The sequence below is a fragment of the Strongylocentrotus purpuratus genome, unplaced genomic scaffold (assembly GCF_000002235.5).
Source record: "Strongylocentrotus purpuratus isolate Spur 01 unplaced genomic scaffold, Spur_5.0 spur5_scaffold_15, whole genome shotgun sequence".
In the NCBI taxonomy this organism is placed as follows: domain Eukaryota; kingdom Metazoa; phylum Echinodermata; class Echinoidea; order Camarodonta; family Strongylocentrotidae; genus Strongylocentrotus; species Strongylocentrotus purpuratus.
Genome location: NW_022145600.1, coordinates 10,081,620 through 10,096,584, shown reverse-complemented (window position 1 = coordinate 10,096,584; position 14,965 = coordinate 10,081,620). Strand labels below are relative to the sequence as shown.

At 35.3% G+C, this 14,965-nt stretch overlaps 1 protein-coding gene and 1 long non-coding RNA gene across 2 annotated transcripts; both read left to right on the top strand.

Annotated features, from left to right (window-relative positions):
• Nucleotides 1–3,279: 3,279 nt before the first annotated feature.
• Nucleotides 3,280–4,936, top strand: LOC115924272. Its single transcript, XR_004064250.1, has 3 exons — nt 3,280–3,408; nt 4,444–4,479; nt 4,894–4,936. It is a non-coding gene; the product is annotated as an uncharacterized LOC115924272 (long non-coding RNA).
• A 15-nt stretch (nt 4,937–4,951) lies between these two features.
• LOC105437973 lies at nt 4,952–11,514 on the top strand. The gene is made up of 7 exons (XM_030986467.1): nt 4,952–5,193; nt 5,472–5,786; nt 6,636–6,709; nt 7,267–7,513; nt 9,399–9,486; nt 10,177–10,347; nt 11,337–11,514. The coding sequence occupies exons 1-7, from the start codon at nt 5,187–5,189 to the stop codon at nt 11,512–11,514; spliced, it is 1,080 nt and encodes a 359-aa protein (XP_030842327.1). The 5' UTR covers nt 4,952–5,186.
• Nucleotides 11,515–14,965: the final 3,451 nt, after the last annotated feature.

Genomic DNA, 14,965 nt, shown 5'->3' with positions numbered 1-14,965 from the left:
TATCCCAGTCCATCTGATAGAAGCGACAACCTGTGGCGCTTTAATGGCACGTCATTTATCGACGATTACTTCTTAATGGCTCCAGACATTACGTATACGTTCACTGATCCCATACAATCATCACAAGAGGGTATTTACGAAATTCATGTATATGCACACAGATCTGAAGCTAGGGGTGGACTAATGAGACTCATCGTTGTAGGTAGGTTTTGACTGTACATGTATGAGCGATAACGCGATGTGTTTCTTAATACTTTGTACACAGTCATGTTGAATAGATTAACAAATTCATACTTACACATTGCAGTTAACCAAAAGCTTGTGTGCGTGTGAGAGAGTGAGTGGGGGGGGGGGGGACCTGAACATATTTTCTTTAATATTTCCAGTTGCGTTTACCCAACCAACGTCTAACTTTTTTATCCAAGGGAAATGTAATTCGTCTCATAATTCTGCAAATTCATAATTATTTTATTGTTCAACAAATAGGTAAGTGGTCCACAATATGAACATATTTTCTTTAAAGGGATAGTTGAGTTCTGTTTTCAGATCGCATATGCCTTCAAAGTGCACAGTTATTGCTCTTATTCTTAGCTATGACATTTCTAGTGCCCTTTTGGGACCTAAAATTGCTAAGAAGGTAATTTTAGACCCCAAAATGTGTGAAATTTGGCCAATACTATCATACAAATTCAGCTCCACTTTTAAAAAAATACGGTGACTGTTAATTAATTAGTTAATTAATTATAACAATACATGGGCCGGCTGATTGTGCGTTATATAACAAACACGGAAAAGCCAACATCGGCATTGGCTGAAATACAACGCTAAAGGCGCTATTTTTTTTTCAACGGCTTTCATCGGCTGGTTCAAATTATCTAATATTTGTGGTAGCCGGTACACAAGTTTTAGAATGATCGTTATATTTATGGATATTTCAGCTGTCTCTGAACCGATTTCGATCAAAGATGATTTTGTCATTTAAATTGTATGTTCTTTCAAATTTGACAGTCAGTTTTTCATTATCTCACAAAATAATTATTTTGTGTAGCACCGTAGGCAACAGAACTCAACTATCCCTTTGATATTCCTAGTTGCGTTCACCCAACCAACATCAAACTTTTCCACCCAAGGAAAATGTTATTCGTCTCATAAGTCTGCGAATTCATAGTTATTTAATTGTTCAAACAAATAGGAAAGTGGTCCCGAATTATGATCAAGACATGCTGTCAAAGTCAATTGACCAATATTAGCCAATACAAGATAAATTTATATTCAGTGCTCTCAGTTCTCAAACATTTATAACTGTTTTATAATTTGTCCATTATTTGAATCCCCACCAACTCTCTCTCTCGATTCTTCTTCCATGCAATAAAATTGCTAAGAAAGTTGGATTTCCCTGTAATTCCTTTTACTTTAGGATTTATAAACGTATCAAGCACTTGATTCCCACGTAAAACCAATGAATATTTAAAGGTATTACAAAGTTTTGGGAAATTTTGAAAAATGGGTGGATAGTGAATCTTTACAATTTTGAAATATTTGGATGCCCCTGTGGATGTATTAAAAGCACTAGAAATGTTACCCCCTAAAACACTTCTGACTTAAAAAAAAGTTGAATATTAAGATTTACCGGTGCTCCCGGTAAATTTAAATACATTTCAAATAGCTCCTACGGCCGTACAGTGGTAGATGCGACCATGAAAACATCAGAATGTGTAGTTGTGGTATATAATTTACGAACGGGAATAGCTTATCGGTCGATTTTAGTCAAGAAACATTGTTTTATAGCTTAATTAATATCTTGACCGAGAGAGGGAGCTATACAACATAAAGTATTTATTATTTACAATTTCATAATTTTAGAGTCGATTTCGACCGCGACAACGATCAGTGAATATTGTAGGATCGCATATGCTTCCAATATGTTCATTTGAACCAAATTCACGACCCCATACCAAAACTTTGTATTACCTTTAATAAATCCAAATCCTCAATTGCCTGCTTCCAAATTTCCACGTGCAGAATGTCCGTTGGGTCGATACAATTCATCATCAGGCTGTGTTCTGATCTGTTCTTCTTGTTACAATGGAGGGATCTGTGATGATGAAACAGGACAATGTATCTGTGCTCCAGGATTCAAGGGAGAAACATGCGAAAAGGGTAATTTTCCTAGTTATTGAGATTTGATTTTTTTTTTGGTAATAATCAAACATATTTTCAAAGGTTGCATTATGTTTCAAGAAGAAAAGAGGTGTTTTGATTTTTAATTTATTTTAGTATGATAGTTTTTGGTTTGGGATTATTAATATTCATGTTAGTTATTCTAGCTTTGATATATACTTAATTACCTAATTAAATAAAAAATAGAAAAGAATTAAATAAACCCACGTAGGTGTTTTATTGCTTTTGTATTTATCAGTGCTTATTATAAAAATTGAATGATATTACAGCATAATTCTTGTTTTGCAAAGGAGAAACTGATAACGTTCGAGAAAATAATTGTTCATCACATGGACAGTGAATATAAAATACACAGATAAAATGAGAAAATTTTAGGGGTACACATAGAATCAAAATAACTCACAAAATTATAACATACCGTGATGACATATTGACATAGAGCAAAAAGCAATATATGCGATATCTTTCAATAAATATACTCAGTGAAATATAATTTGACCAACCTTTGCCTGGTTTTGTGCCATAATATAGGTTGCGGCGGTAACCGTTTCGGAAGATCATGTGAATATAGATGTAATACATCAGTAGACGATAATACAGCTTGCAGAGGAGTTCAAATGTGCTTACCAGACCCATACGGATGTTCTTGTGCACCAGGATACAAAGGCCTGAATTGCACAACAGGTAACTCTTCTTCCATGACTTGATACTATATTAATAAGAATAAAAATAATAATAATAATAATAATAATAATAATAATAATGATGATAATAATAATAATAATAATAATAATAATAATGATGATGATGATGATGATAATAATAATAATAATAACAATAATGATAATAACAATAATAGGTTGAAAACTTCTTTTTACACAATCAATAAAATTGCAGAAAAGAGTGTTCTAACAACGAGTAATATTTAGCCCAAATGACTAATGAAATTTATAATAATGAAGATGAAAATAGAAACGTTGTTTCTATCCCTCTATCCACTCCCCTCTCCCCTAACCTATCTCTCTCTCTCTCTATTCTTCTTCTTCTTCTTCTTCTTCTCCTTCCCCTTCTCCTTCTTCTGTCTAATAGAATGTGATCAAGGTGAGTTTGGAGCTAGTTGCACGGAGAAATGTCACTGTGTATCAGGAGAGTGTGATCGATTTACTGGAGTCTGTGCAGGAAGCTCCACGGAGTGCCAGTATGGCTGGGCTGGGAGTAGCTGTCAAAGTAAGTAAATCGCTAGATTTATTTTTTGTATTGCGGGGCGACAGCCCGTCCCTTCCACAGCTTTTAAGGTCCCAGTATTCTGGGCATTCGAGGGCAAGATATTCCAGCAGGAAGGTGCCCCAATTTTTAGTTTATTATAACACAACTGCCCCTGTAGATGCTAGCTGGGACTCACCGAAACTTGCATTCTTAGCACCAGATTTTGTTTAAAATTCGAATGTCCTACCTGAGTTGAGCTGGCGCACTTTTTACGAATTTCTTAAGAGGTGGTAATAATGAAGACGATCAAATTTGTAATTAAACCTGATTAGAAAGTTTAAACTTGATACAGATAAGCACCGAAATCCCCCAGGGGCCCGAACTGGAGTACTAGGGTGACATGAGGGCAAACCGCAGTCAAACTACTTCACGACGATGAAATCTACTAATCTACTAATATTTCAATAAATTACTTACCCATTCTCCGTGAACTAAATCTTCTCACTTTGTACGAGTAGCGTCGTGCATAAATCTGCATAATTCAATTGACTTAATGCATTATGCCAATTTAGGCGCTGTGCGCAGCGACTAATTTTTTAGGAGCTTGGGCACCGTGTTACACTTAAGCCCATGTTGCACTTTAAGACCTCACTGCTCTTTCCTGATGCGTTCTGCAATTACAATTTAAAAATGCAAGATTGACGACGAATTTATACCGTTAAATTTCACATGGTTAACCACAAATTATCATGTACATCCCTGATTAAAAGAGTTTTATGCGATTTCAATATCAATACAAACATTAATGTTCATCTTTCATGTTTTTTTTTTAATTGTACCATTAACTGAACAAACCCGGATAAATTCAAGTCGTATCAACTGTAAAGTATTCTAAAATATATCGATAATTTGTATTTAAAACTTTATTTCGAACAATATTTGTCGAGAACATGAATCATTAAAAGACGATTATGGTTGCCCTATGCTACTCAAAGAGCAAAATGTTTTCCTCGTAAGCTTTCTAGGTTCTAATTTACCTGGATTTTTCTTTTACAGAATGTCTGGCTGGCAGGTTTGGTCGGAACTGTTCAGGTAGGTGATGTATTTCTATTCAAACTTTTGGGGCTTGGTAAGTTGTGAATAAGGTATTATTTTAATAGCAAATTATCTTCTAGTTTAAAAAAAAATAGGTTATATTGTTATATAGAGAGTACACAGCCTATGAGCAATAACCCTCCGTTTTAGGATTTCGTTTTTCTTGGACACACTTTATTGCCTTTTCTGCAGCAAAAGTCAACTCACAAACAGACTCGGCCCTATTAATGAACCCACAGTCTTCAAGTTTCAGTTTTCAGTTTACTATAACGTCCATAAACTTCAGAATTGTATGCAAAAAAAAAGAAAGTTGTATCAATTACATGGTATATATACACGTAGAAACAATATATTTAGATTTAGATAACTACATATAAACTATATTCAAACAAGATTTCTTATATTTTGAAGGTACAATTCAAGTCGAAAATATACCGAAGAACAAAGGTCAAACGAGTCTACAGTTCTCCTGCCGTAGAGAGGGTGGCGAGTTTTTGTCATCAGTACCACCGGTTGTAGGCCTCTATCGTGTAACGGATGGCTCAGAACGGTTCTCAGGTGGAGGAATTACTAGCATCGGAAATATTCACCATGAATTCACAACTACTGGTTTCTTTCAAGTCGATTACGTAACGGCGGAAGATCTGTTTGTCTGCATCATCTACGATGTTAATAGTTACAGAAGTGCTGAGGTTACTGCTGACATGAACAGTAGGTGTCTCAGAAATAATTATTCACTATTATAATTTTGTCAAAGAATGTGCTCCACTTGAATAACATTTCAAAAATAGAACTTTTTACAAACCCTTTCTTTACCTTTGATAAAGTGAAAGGGTACTATATTAAAGCCAGCATGACACAAGCGTTTGCACAGAGTATTGGTGATCGTATCGATGCGCTGGATTATCATTGGTTGAAGGTATCCAATGTCACTAGAAGGACAAATAACTAGACTTGCCTAATATCTTCTTCTTTCACTCTCAACCAAGTTTTACCACGACTGACAAGGCCGCCCTTGATCAAAGAGACTACTCCAACTTCAATCACACTGTCCTGGGACGGATGGATGGCTGGGGTAGACATTGGCGATCCACCACTCATTGGATACAACGTATACTACAAGGAGGCACTTCCAGATTCTTCACAATGGATCCGTCTTGATCGAGGAAACGCTTTGGATGTTTCTGAAATGATCGATAGTTTGTCTCCTGACATTGACTACTGGTTTGGTGTCTCTGCAATGAGGGATGGCGATGGAGGAGAAGGACCTCTGAAGAATGTGACTGCTAGTACCACTTGTTTGCGTGAGTAGAAGCACATATAGCTTGCGATATTAGACAATGCCCCACCCCCTGCTACAATATACAGTGAGAAAATTTAGCCGCCATCCAATATTATTGTTCTAGTCGCTATATAAGAATACCCTCCCAAGGGATCGACATTTCGACGTCCTCCCCACCAGGTCTGACAATTCTGATCCACCTCTCTATGCCCCGAACACAACAACACACCTTATCAGCTTTTCTTGGCATCATGCATGGGGCCATTTGTCGTCAAGACACACTTCCGATATATCCATTATAATTTACTCATTATGTTAATCGGGAACTTTTAAAAAAATGTCGAAAGCAAATCATCAACAACAATCTATTCAGTACCAGAAACTGTCAAAATTTTTACAATCATTTTAATGTCTATGCTTAGAACGAGGCATGGGGCAAACACCTTGATCAGACATTATTAACCCCTCTTTGTATCCGAAGATTGGCACCCCTCAAAGACTGAATAATTTCATGCGTAAAGCGTCAATTAGTAATGCAAATGTTTTAGAAGTTGATATAGTTCAAGGTTATAAATCTCAATCCTCCCATGTTTCGCCTGTCCAATCATTTCAAATGAAGTCAGGAAATAAATCAACCACTTAATAAATAGGATTGCCTGTTTTGTTAATGTGATTCTTTAATTGAAGCAAGATTCTTCATGAGACAGTGTATTCGTTGAATTATGAAGAGTCTTAAATATTCATTTATCTTAACATTTCAATCAAATAAATTGGTACCAGTGTTCATGTTCTAGTTAAGAATACGTGATAGCCATTGTTTATGTTTGTTCGTTATTTTAATTTCGTCGTTCTTACTTCAATGTACGTATAGCCCCTACCGGAGTTCTTTCACATGTGACAGTCCATCAAGTGTCATCTCCTGAACAGCTTCTTATTACATGGCAGGTAAGATCAGGGGCCGATCCTAGTGTGTCCCTGGGGCAGCTCCCCCCCCCCCGGCCCCCACCACCACCCTATCCTCCAACTCAAGCTTCTCAAAGAGGAGGCGAGACAAAACTTTCATTCGTTTGGTATTAGTAGACCCCATGCATGCACATCTTTAAATTTTCATTGACAATGCTTATTACATGGATGTAATATTATATCGACAATTCATTCTACTTCCAACTCGTCTTTATAACAACAGCCATTTTCTTACAATGTTAAATCACTCTTGCACCTCTGGCACATCACCACGGACAAATTCTCCCGGAATATTACTCTATAAACTATAAACCCCAGACCACCACCCTAGGAAAAATCTGTGGATAAATATCACTGTTTTCATCACCCTGAGGGTAGCGGGGTAATTTTTAGGGAATACATTTTCCAGGATAATTTGTCCTAGGGAGCATTAAAGTCCTAGAGGAAGTTGTCCGAGATATTTTCCAGAAGTCAACCTGATGCATACGTTTCACCATTGAAAAAAAATCTTCTTAATTTGTATCTCTTTTCTTTCGAAGTCTCAAATGCCTGACGGTGCTAGTGCAAACTGTCGCAGTGGTTTCACGAACATTTCCATCTACTTCTCTTCGTCCGATGTATCTCCTCAAGGCTCAGTACAGATTCATGTTGATTCTGCTGGTAGTTACTACCTTGGCTCAGTGGTACCTAACACTCAGTACTCGGTTTATATGACATTGTGGAACAAAGATAGCGAAGGTCCTCGAAGCCAAGCTTCGTTTGGGATGACTTCTCAAACACAAACAAGTAGGTTAAGTCAGACTTTACAAATGGTCTATCTATAATGTAGATGTTATTATTGAATGCCGGGATAGGGGCGGACTTGTAACAGACGTGTGATGTGCGGTTTAATATATTTTTACCCTGTGTACTGGATATTCTTCTTTGTTTTCACTTAGAATAGATGAAGGATCAAAACAGAGCGTAACTCTACGCAAGGTGTAAAGAAAGGTCTTGTGTGGCTAGGCTTGTGGAGATAGGACGCGGTAAACATCCGCAATACACACCCCAAACCGCTGCGTTTTAAAATAATTTTTACTGTAAATAAATGGCAACTGCATGCGCGCAACGAAAATCCTGTACGTACGTATTTATTGAGATTTTTGTGCGTATCTAACGTTTTACGTCATCATATATTTTTCTTTAATGCCGTGATTTCACAGCGTCTGAATGAGTCTTTAAATAATTGTTTAATTTATTTATTTCTGATTTTTAGACAGGGTAACTCATTATCGTCAATAATGGTGGTCTTCCATGAGGCCTTGTCAAACATAATGAGGAACAAAAGTTTTTTAAAAAACACAATGATAACAAAATCATGAACATAAACTCATAACAGCAAAAAAGAATACGTAAGAACAAGTATAAACATAGAATTTCGTATCCTCGTAATGAATGAATAGTTTGTTTGTTTTGTTTTGCTTTGCTTTTCAAGTAGTAGCATGTTTCGGTATGTATTAGACTTTTAAAAGGCAACATATACTTTTAAGAGTTCATAAACAAAGCATACACACTATACACTTATAGGCTTTGTTAAAAAAGACATTATGGATACCAAAATTATATTGATGTTTTATCATAACTTAATCACAATTATAATTAATAAATCCTGATTGAGGTGCCATAAGAATGGGCAGAAATTGAATTTTCTAGAAATGTTATGTTCTCTTTGAAATTCAAATACCGCCCGCAAAATAACTTTTTGGTTTCCTCTCTTCAAATTGTTTTTAATCGCTCATGCGTGAAATATGCATCATATGAGTTGAACCAAGTGAAAGAGGAGGCTCTAAGCTTAACAAACATGTGTCATTTATTAATCATAATTGCGAATAAGCTACGATAAAACATCGATAATTCTCGGTTTCGTTTTTTTCGGGGACGCACTGTATACATATTTACAAACAAAAACAATATTACAGGATAGTAAATCAATTTGTCAAATCAATGCATGTAATAAAGTAAAGCAATCGAATGTACACTCTTAAAGGGAAAGTCCACCCTGAAATTAAGTTACTTTTAATAGGAGTAGAAAAATGAGAGAAACAAGTCAGTGAAAGTTTGAGCAAATTCCGATTAAAAATAAGGAAGTTAGGATTTTTGAAGTTGTGATCAATCAAACACAAATTGGCAACTCTATGACGTATCATGCGAGCTCAACTTCCATTTGCTCAGTACTAAAAAAATCTAAAATTTTCATTTTCCCTCAAGAAAAATTTCAACCATACATGCACCCTAAATATAATAATTGCAAATATGTTTCTATACTCCCCCTGCAAGGAACAAAAATATATTCCGTCATCAATAACGAAGAAAACATGATTTTATGGAATATTATGCACAAAGCAAATGAAGGAGAGCTCGTATAATAAGTCACAGAGTTGCCAATTTGTATTTGATTGATCACAACTTCAATAATTCATAACTTTCTTATTTTCATTCAGAATTTGCTCAAACTTTCACTCACCTGATTTTCTTATTATTCTGCCTCTATCGAAACAAACTTATTTTGGGGGTGGACTTTCCCTTTAAATAACATTAATTAAAAATAAAAATATATCTATAACTGATAATAAATTATATGAAATCATTCTTTCAGTTTGAAAAGCATTATGATGTTTGTTCTGCTTCCCAGGCGTGTCTTCATCTATTGTACCCTGGGTCCTGTTTGGTATTCTTCTCCTTATTTGTGCTGTCGTCATCCTCGTTCTCATTTTTCGATGGTAAGCTTACATTAACAGGAAACCAACAATAATTCGTGTTTAAGGTATTCAACACATGCATGTGATAATATCGAAGAAAACTTCAAATCATAGTTTTCCGCCACTTCGCCTGGGGCCATTATCGTTTAAATCTTTCTTTTTCTCTCTCTCTCTCTCTCTCTCTCTGTCTCTCTCTCCCTGTCTCTCTCTCTCTCTCCCTCCCTCTTTCTCTCTCTTTACCTGTCTTTCTGACTCTCTCCCTCTCTCTATCTCTCTATCACACGCGGTCCATATCTTACTTTGTTTTCCCCTGACCTGGCATATCTCAATATTCTAGCAATTCAACGAATTGGACGTGTGCATTAATGAGATCGTTAAACATGAAACAATGATGAAATAATAGTAACAAAAAAAAAATCAATAATGAAAATAATGATAAAAATAAATATCAATAATAATGATGTTAGTAATAATGATAATGATAACAATAATATTATCATTAACAAAAACAATAACAACAACTTTAATAATAATAATAATTTTGAAAACTTTAATGATGATATATTGAGTCATATTTACCAAGGGCAGCCACAGTATACTGCCCTTCCTTTAAAGATATTGATTTGCATTTAAAATTAGATTAATAACCTAATCACTAATGACATTGTCCACGAGATGAATTTGTCTTTTCCCGTAAAATTCTTGTTCCAGGAAAAGACGCAAGACGGACCCCCAACCTCCAGAGCCAAGAGCCAACCCTGCGACTGAAGATCAGCCGATATATGAGATCCCAACCTTCGATGGGTCGCCTCCTGTAGATGCCTATGAAAGTTTGAAACGTTTAGAAGAAAACACTACAGACGATGCTAACATCAATGTCATGTAAAAAAATCTGATTGAATCAAAGAAATTGGACACGTCTGTGTACAGAGGTGTATCTAGAAATTACTCAATAATATTTAAAATCTTAAATCAACTCAAAAGGCACTCCTTTTAGTACATACTACTAACCCGCCACCGCCCACGCCATTTTTACCCACATCTTTCTTTCTCTCTCTCTCTCTCTCTCACTCTCTCTCTCTCTCTCTCTATCTCTATCTCTATCTCTCTCTCTTTACCTGTATTTCTGTCTCTCTCTCTCTCTCTCTCTCTCTCACACACTCTATTTCTCTCTCTCTCTCTATCTCTATCTCTATCTCTCTCTTTACCTGTATTTCTGTCTCTCTCTCTCTCTCACACTCTATTTCTCTCTCTCTCTATCTCTATCTCTCTCTCTTTACCTGTATTTCTGTCTCTCTCTCTCTCTCTCTATCTCTTTACCTGTCTTTTTGTTTCTCTCTCTCTCTCTCTCTCTCGCTCTCTATCTATCTATAACATGCGTCCACTATCATACCCTCCCCTTATCTCTTACTTTGTTTTCCTCTCACTTGGCATATCTCAATATTATAGCAATTCAACGAATTGAAATTGTGCATTAATGAGATCCTTAAACATCAAATAATGATAACAGAAGTGACAACAACAACAATAATAAAAAATAATAAACATCAATATTAATGATGATAGTAATAATGATGATAGTAACGATAATGATTATAATAATAATATTATTAACAAAAAAAATAATAAAAACATTAATTATAATGATAATAATGACAACTTTAATAATGATAATTTGAGACAGGTGTGCCAAGGGCAGGCACATTAGTATATATATATATATATATATATATATATATATATATATATATATATATATGTATATAAATTGCTCCTCCTTCAAAGATATTGATTGGCATTTAAGATTACTTATCACTGATGACATTGTCAACGGGATGAATTTGTCTTTTTCCGTAAATCTCTTGTTCCAGGAAAGGACGCAAGGCGGACCCCCAACCTCCCAAACCAAGAGCCAATCCTAAGACGGACGAAGATCAGCCAACATATGAGAATCCAACCTTCGATGGGTCGCCTCCTGTAAACGCCTATGAAAGTTTGAAACGTTTAGAAGACAACACTACAGACGATGCTAACATCAATGGCATGTAAAAAATCTGATTGAATCAAAGAAATTGGACACGTCTGTGTACAGAGGTGTATCTAGAAATTACTCAATAATATTTAAAATCTTAAATCAACTCGAAAGGCACTCCTTTTATTACATAATACTAATCCGCCACCGCCCACGCCATTTTTACCCTCATCTTTCTTTCTCTCTCTCTCGCTCTCTTTCTTTCTCTCTCGCTCTCTCTCTCTATCTCTATCTCTCTCTTTACCTGTATTTCTGTCTCTCTCTCTCTCTCTCTCTATCTCTTTACCTGCATGTCTTTTTGACCAAGAGCCAATCCTAAGACGGACAAAGATCAGCTAACATACGAGAACCCAACCTTTGAAAACACCATTACAGACGACGCTACTATCAATGTGATGTAAAAATCTGAATGAATCGATAAAAGAATGGACTTAAGTCTGTGTACAGAGGCGTATCGAGAAATGACTCAACTAATTCAAAATATTAAATAAACTCAAAAGGCACAAATGTCATACTGAATAACCGGAAATGGCCTCCAATGCCAAAATAACAAGAGACAGGCGAATAAAGATGTCACAATTAAATTGAAAATACATACTTTAAACAAAAGTAGGGTTATGAACAATTTGATTGAGATGTGACACTTGGCTAGGTTATTCCGTTTCTTGTAAGATTTGCATTAACATTGTTGTTTTGGATTCTTCTGTGTCCCTTTCTTAAAGTAGATATCCATTGATTTTAAAAAATAACTTTATTTTCATTATTGCAAAGTTGAAACTTTGATTCGACAAGGTTATCAAAATTCAATGCTTGAAACATTCGAAGTAATGATTGTTATAAATTGCAAAACGCTTAAATTCAGCCCCGGCATAGCACCTGAAAACTTTCCGAATGCTGCTGAGATGTGTGAGATCACAGTATGGATATGATTTACACAAGCAGACGATGTCCCATGACATCTCACACATTTTCAGTGCCTGTGTTTTCATCTTCTCTTGAGTTCTTTCTCTTACTTAACTACCGTCAGGCTAAATGTATAATCTATTGCCTCATTCTAAACCCCGCGCATGGTTTTATTTTGATGACAAATGCAGCGATACAAAAATAAAGGAATCTGTCGCTTGTAAACAAAATAAGACGCCATTGTATATATAGCTGCACACACCGCGTTTCAAGAGGGAACAAATGCCGATCTTAATATCATTCCGGGGGGTTTTCAATTTGAAAGTCTGGTTTCTTTGATCGTTAATTAACCCCTATCATGTGTATTTACAAGCAAAAGATATTAGTTATCAGAATCGGGTCATATCCCCTTTTGAATGGTTTGAAATGCCATTACATTTATATACACTAAACTCGTTAACATTTGACAAATAATAGCTTTGCAAATAATTATGTTCATTCTTCATGGAATGTCGTCTGCTTGGGCAGTATTGGTCCATATAGTGACATCATTAAAACATCGATATTTTTCCGGCGAATCTCTCGTATATCCCAGCTGCTATGGAGGTGGTTGTATTTGTATTTTTATAAATCACCCGATATGTAGTTGACCTAAAACTTGTACGATGGCCATCTGTTAGCTTACCAGTTTCTAGTGATACATTAGTCGACATATTTGTGATTTTCTTCGAATTTCACCTTTTTTCCTGCAGTATCGCATTTTCATTATTCAAGAAGTTTACAATCATATATAGGTCTGAATGCTTATCCTTAGACTATAGTCAAGAAAATTGTTTCTTGGAAGTCTCTTTCATTATAATATAAATTTGTGTACAAAAGCTTCCAGAAGGATAGGAGTCCTGTTGAGACTAATATTTGTTTATCACACAATATAAATATATACTGACTACTTTGTATCATAGCTTATCTTTTCCTCACCTAACATGATAATATGGTAATGAGTCATACTTTAAAGGTAATACAAAGTTTTGGTATGGGGTCGTGACTTTGGTTCAACTGAACACATTGGAAGCATATGCGATCCTACAATATTCACTGATCATTGTCGCGGTCGAAATCGGCTCTAAAGTTATGAAATTGTAAATAATAAACACTTTATGTTTTATAGCTCCCTCTCAAGGTCAAGATATTAATTAAGCTCTAAAACAATGTTTCTTGACTAAAATCGACCGATTAGCTATTCCCGTTCGGAAATTATATACCACAACTACATATTCTTAGATTTTCATGGTCGCAGCTACCATTGTATGGCCGTAGGAGCTATTTGAAATTTATCAAAATTTACCGGGAGCACCGGTAAATCTTTATATTCAATTTTTCTCGAAAGCAGAAGTGTTTTAGGGGCTAACGATTCTAGTGTTTTAATACATCCACGGGGGCATCCAAATATATCAAAATTGTAAAGAATCACTATCCACCCATTTTTCAAAATTTCCCAAAACTTTGTAATACCTTTAAAGGTCCTCTTTTTAAATTCGTAACACTACAAACACGAGCTATTAGATTCATTTCGTCACCCCATATAATTGCCTATCATGCAAGTGCTATAGAAACGTGTTAAAGGTAAAGACCAGTATTGGAAACGCCCCAATTTTAAAAAATGAAATGGAAGCTCTCATTACCAATCATGTGAAAGAATATGTTTTGACTAATACATGATGATAAAAAACCGCCTACTAATTGATATATTTGGTAAATTTGTTTCTCTCATGGTCTGTGAGAGATATAGGGTAGTCCCATATACATCTTTCTGTGTATAGTGCTTGTAACTTTACGAAGAATGGGCCAAATTTCTTATCATTTTGATGATTCCAGAACCTTGCAGATGCTAGATGCTAGATGATCAACCTTTTCTGATCGATTCCACAACGTTTCTTTCACAATGCAATCGCATGACCATAACTGGTCTTTACCTTTAAGGGTATATACAATTTTTAAAAATCAGTTCAGGGACTTGCCAGTTATTGAAGAAATCAGTTTCAGAGACTGATAAGATGTTAAAATATATTTTCAGGTAATTTACCAAGATTCTTTGTTACTATGTTTACCTTTAATAATCATTTGTACATTCTTACATTACTCGTCAATGTTGTATGTTTTTATTTAATGTATTACGGTATTTTATCATAATTCTGTTTAAAATGATTAGATTTGAAATAAATGTCGTACTTTATTACTATGCTATAAAACCTGGTACCCTGTCCACAAGCATTTTGCTTTTAAGGGTATCCCACCGTTTTATATTATGATTTGTTTTTCTGTTGTTAGTTTGCCTTTGTACTTGTAAGTATTTGCATTGTTTAGTTATTGAAATGAAATTGAATTGTATTGAACTGACCTGAATGATTTTTTGTTGTTGGTGATTCTTTTATTTGCGTTGAAATAAAGAACCAGTCTTCCTGTATGAATAAATTAACCTATTAACTACTGAATTCTTTCATACCCATAGGCTTTTATACAGGAGCCACCTGGTTCCAGGGTTAATAGGAAGGGGAACATGGATGT

What these genes read in the sequence shown, in the direction of transcription:
- LOC105437973 (XM_030986467.1), top strand. An exon ending in GACTTCTCAAACACAAACAA is followed by an intron (nt 7,514 to 9,398) that starts GTAGGTTAAGTC and finishes TCTGCTTCCCAG; the next exon opens with GCGTGTCTTCATCTATTGTA. An exon ending in CTCGTTCTCATTTTTCGATG is followed by an intron (nt 9,487 to 10,176) that starts GTAAGCTTACAT and finishes TTCTTGTTCCAG; the next exon opens with GAAAAGACGCAAGACGGACC.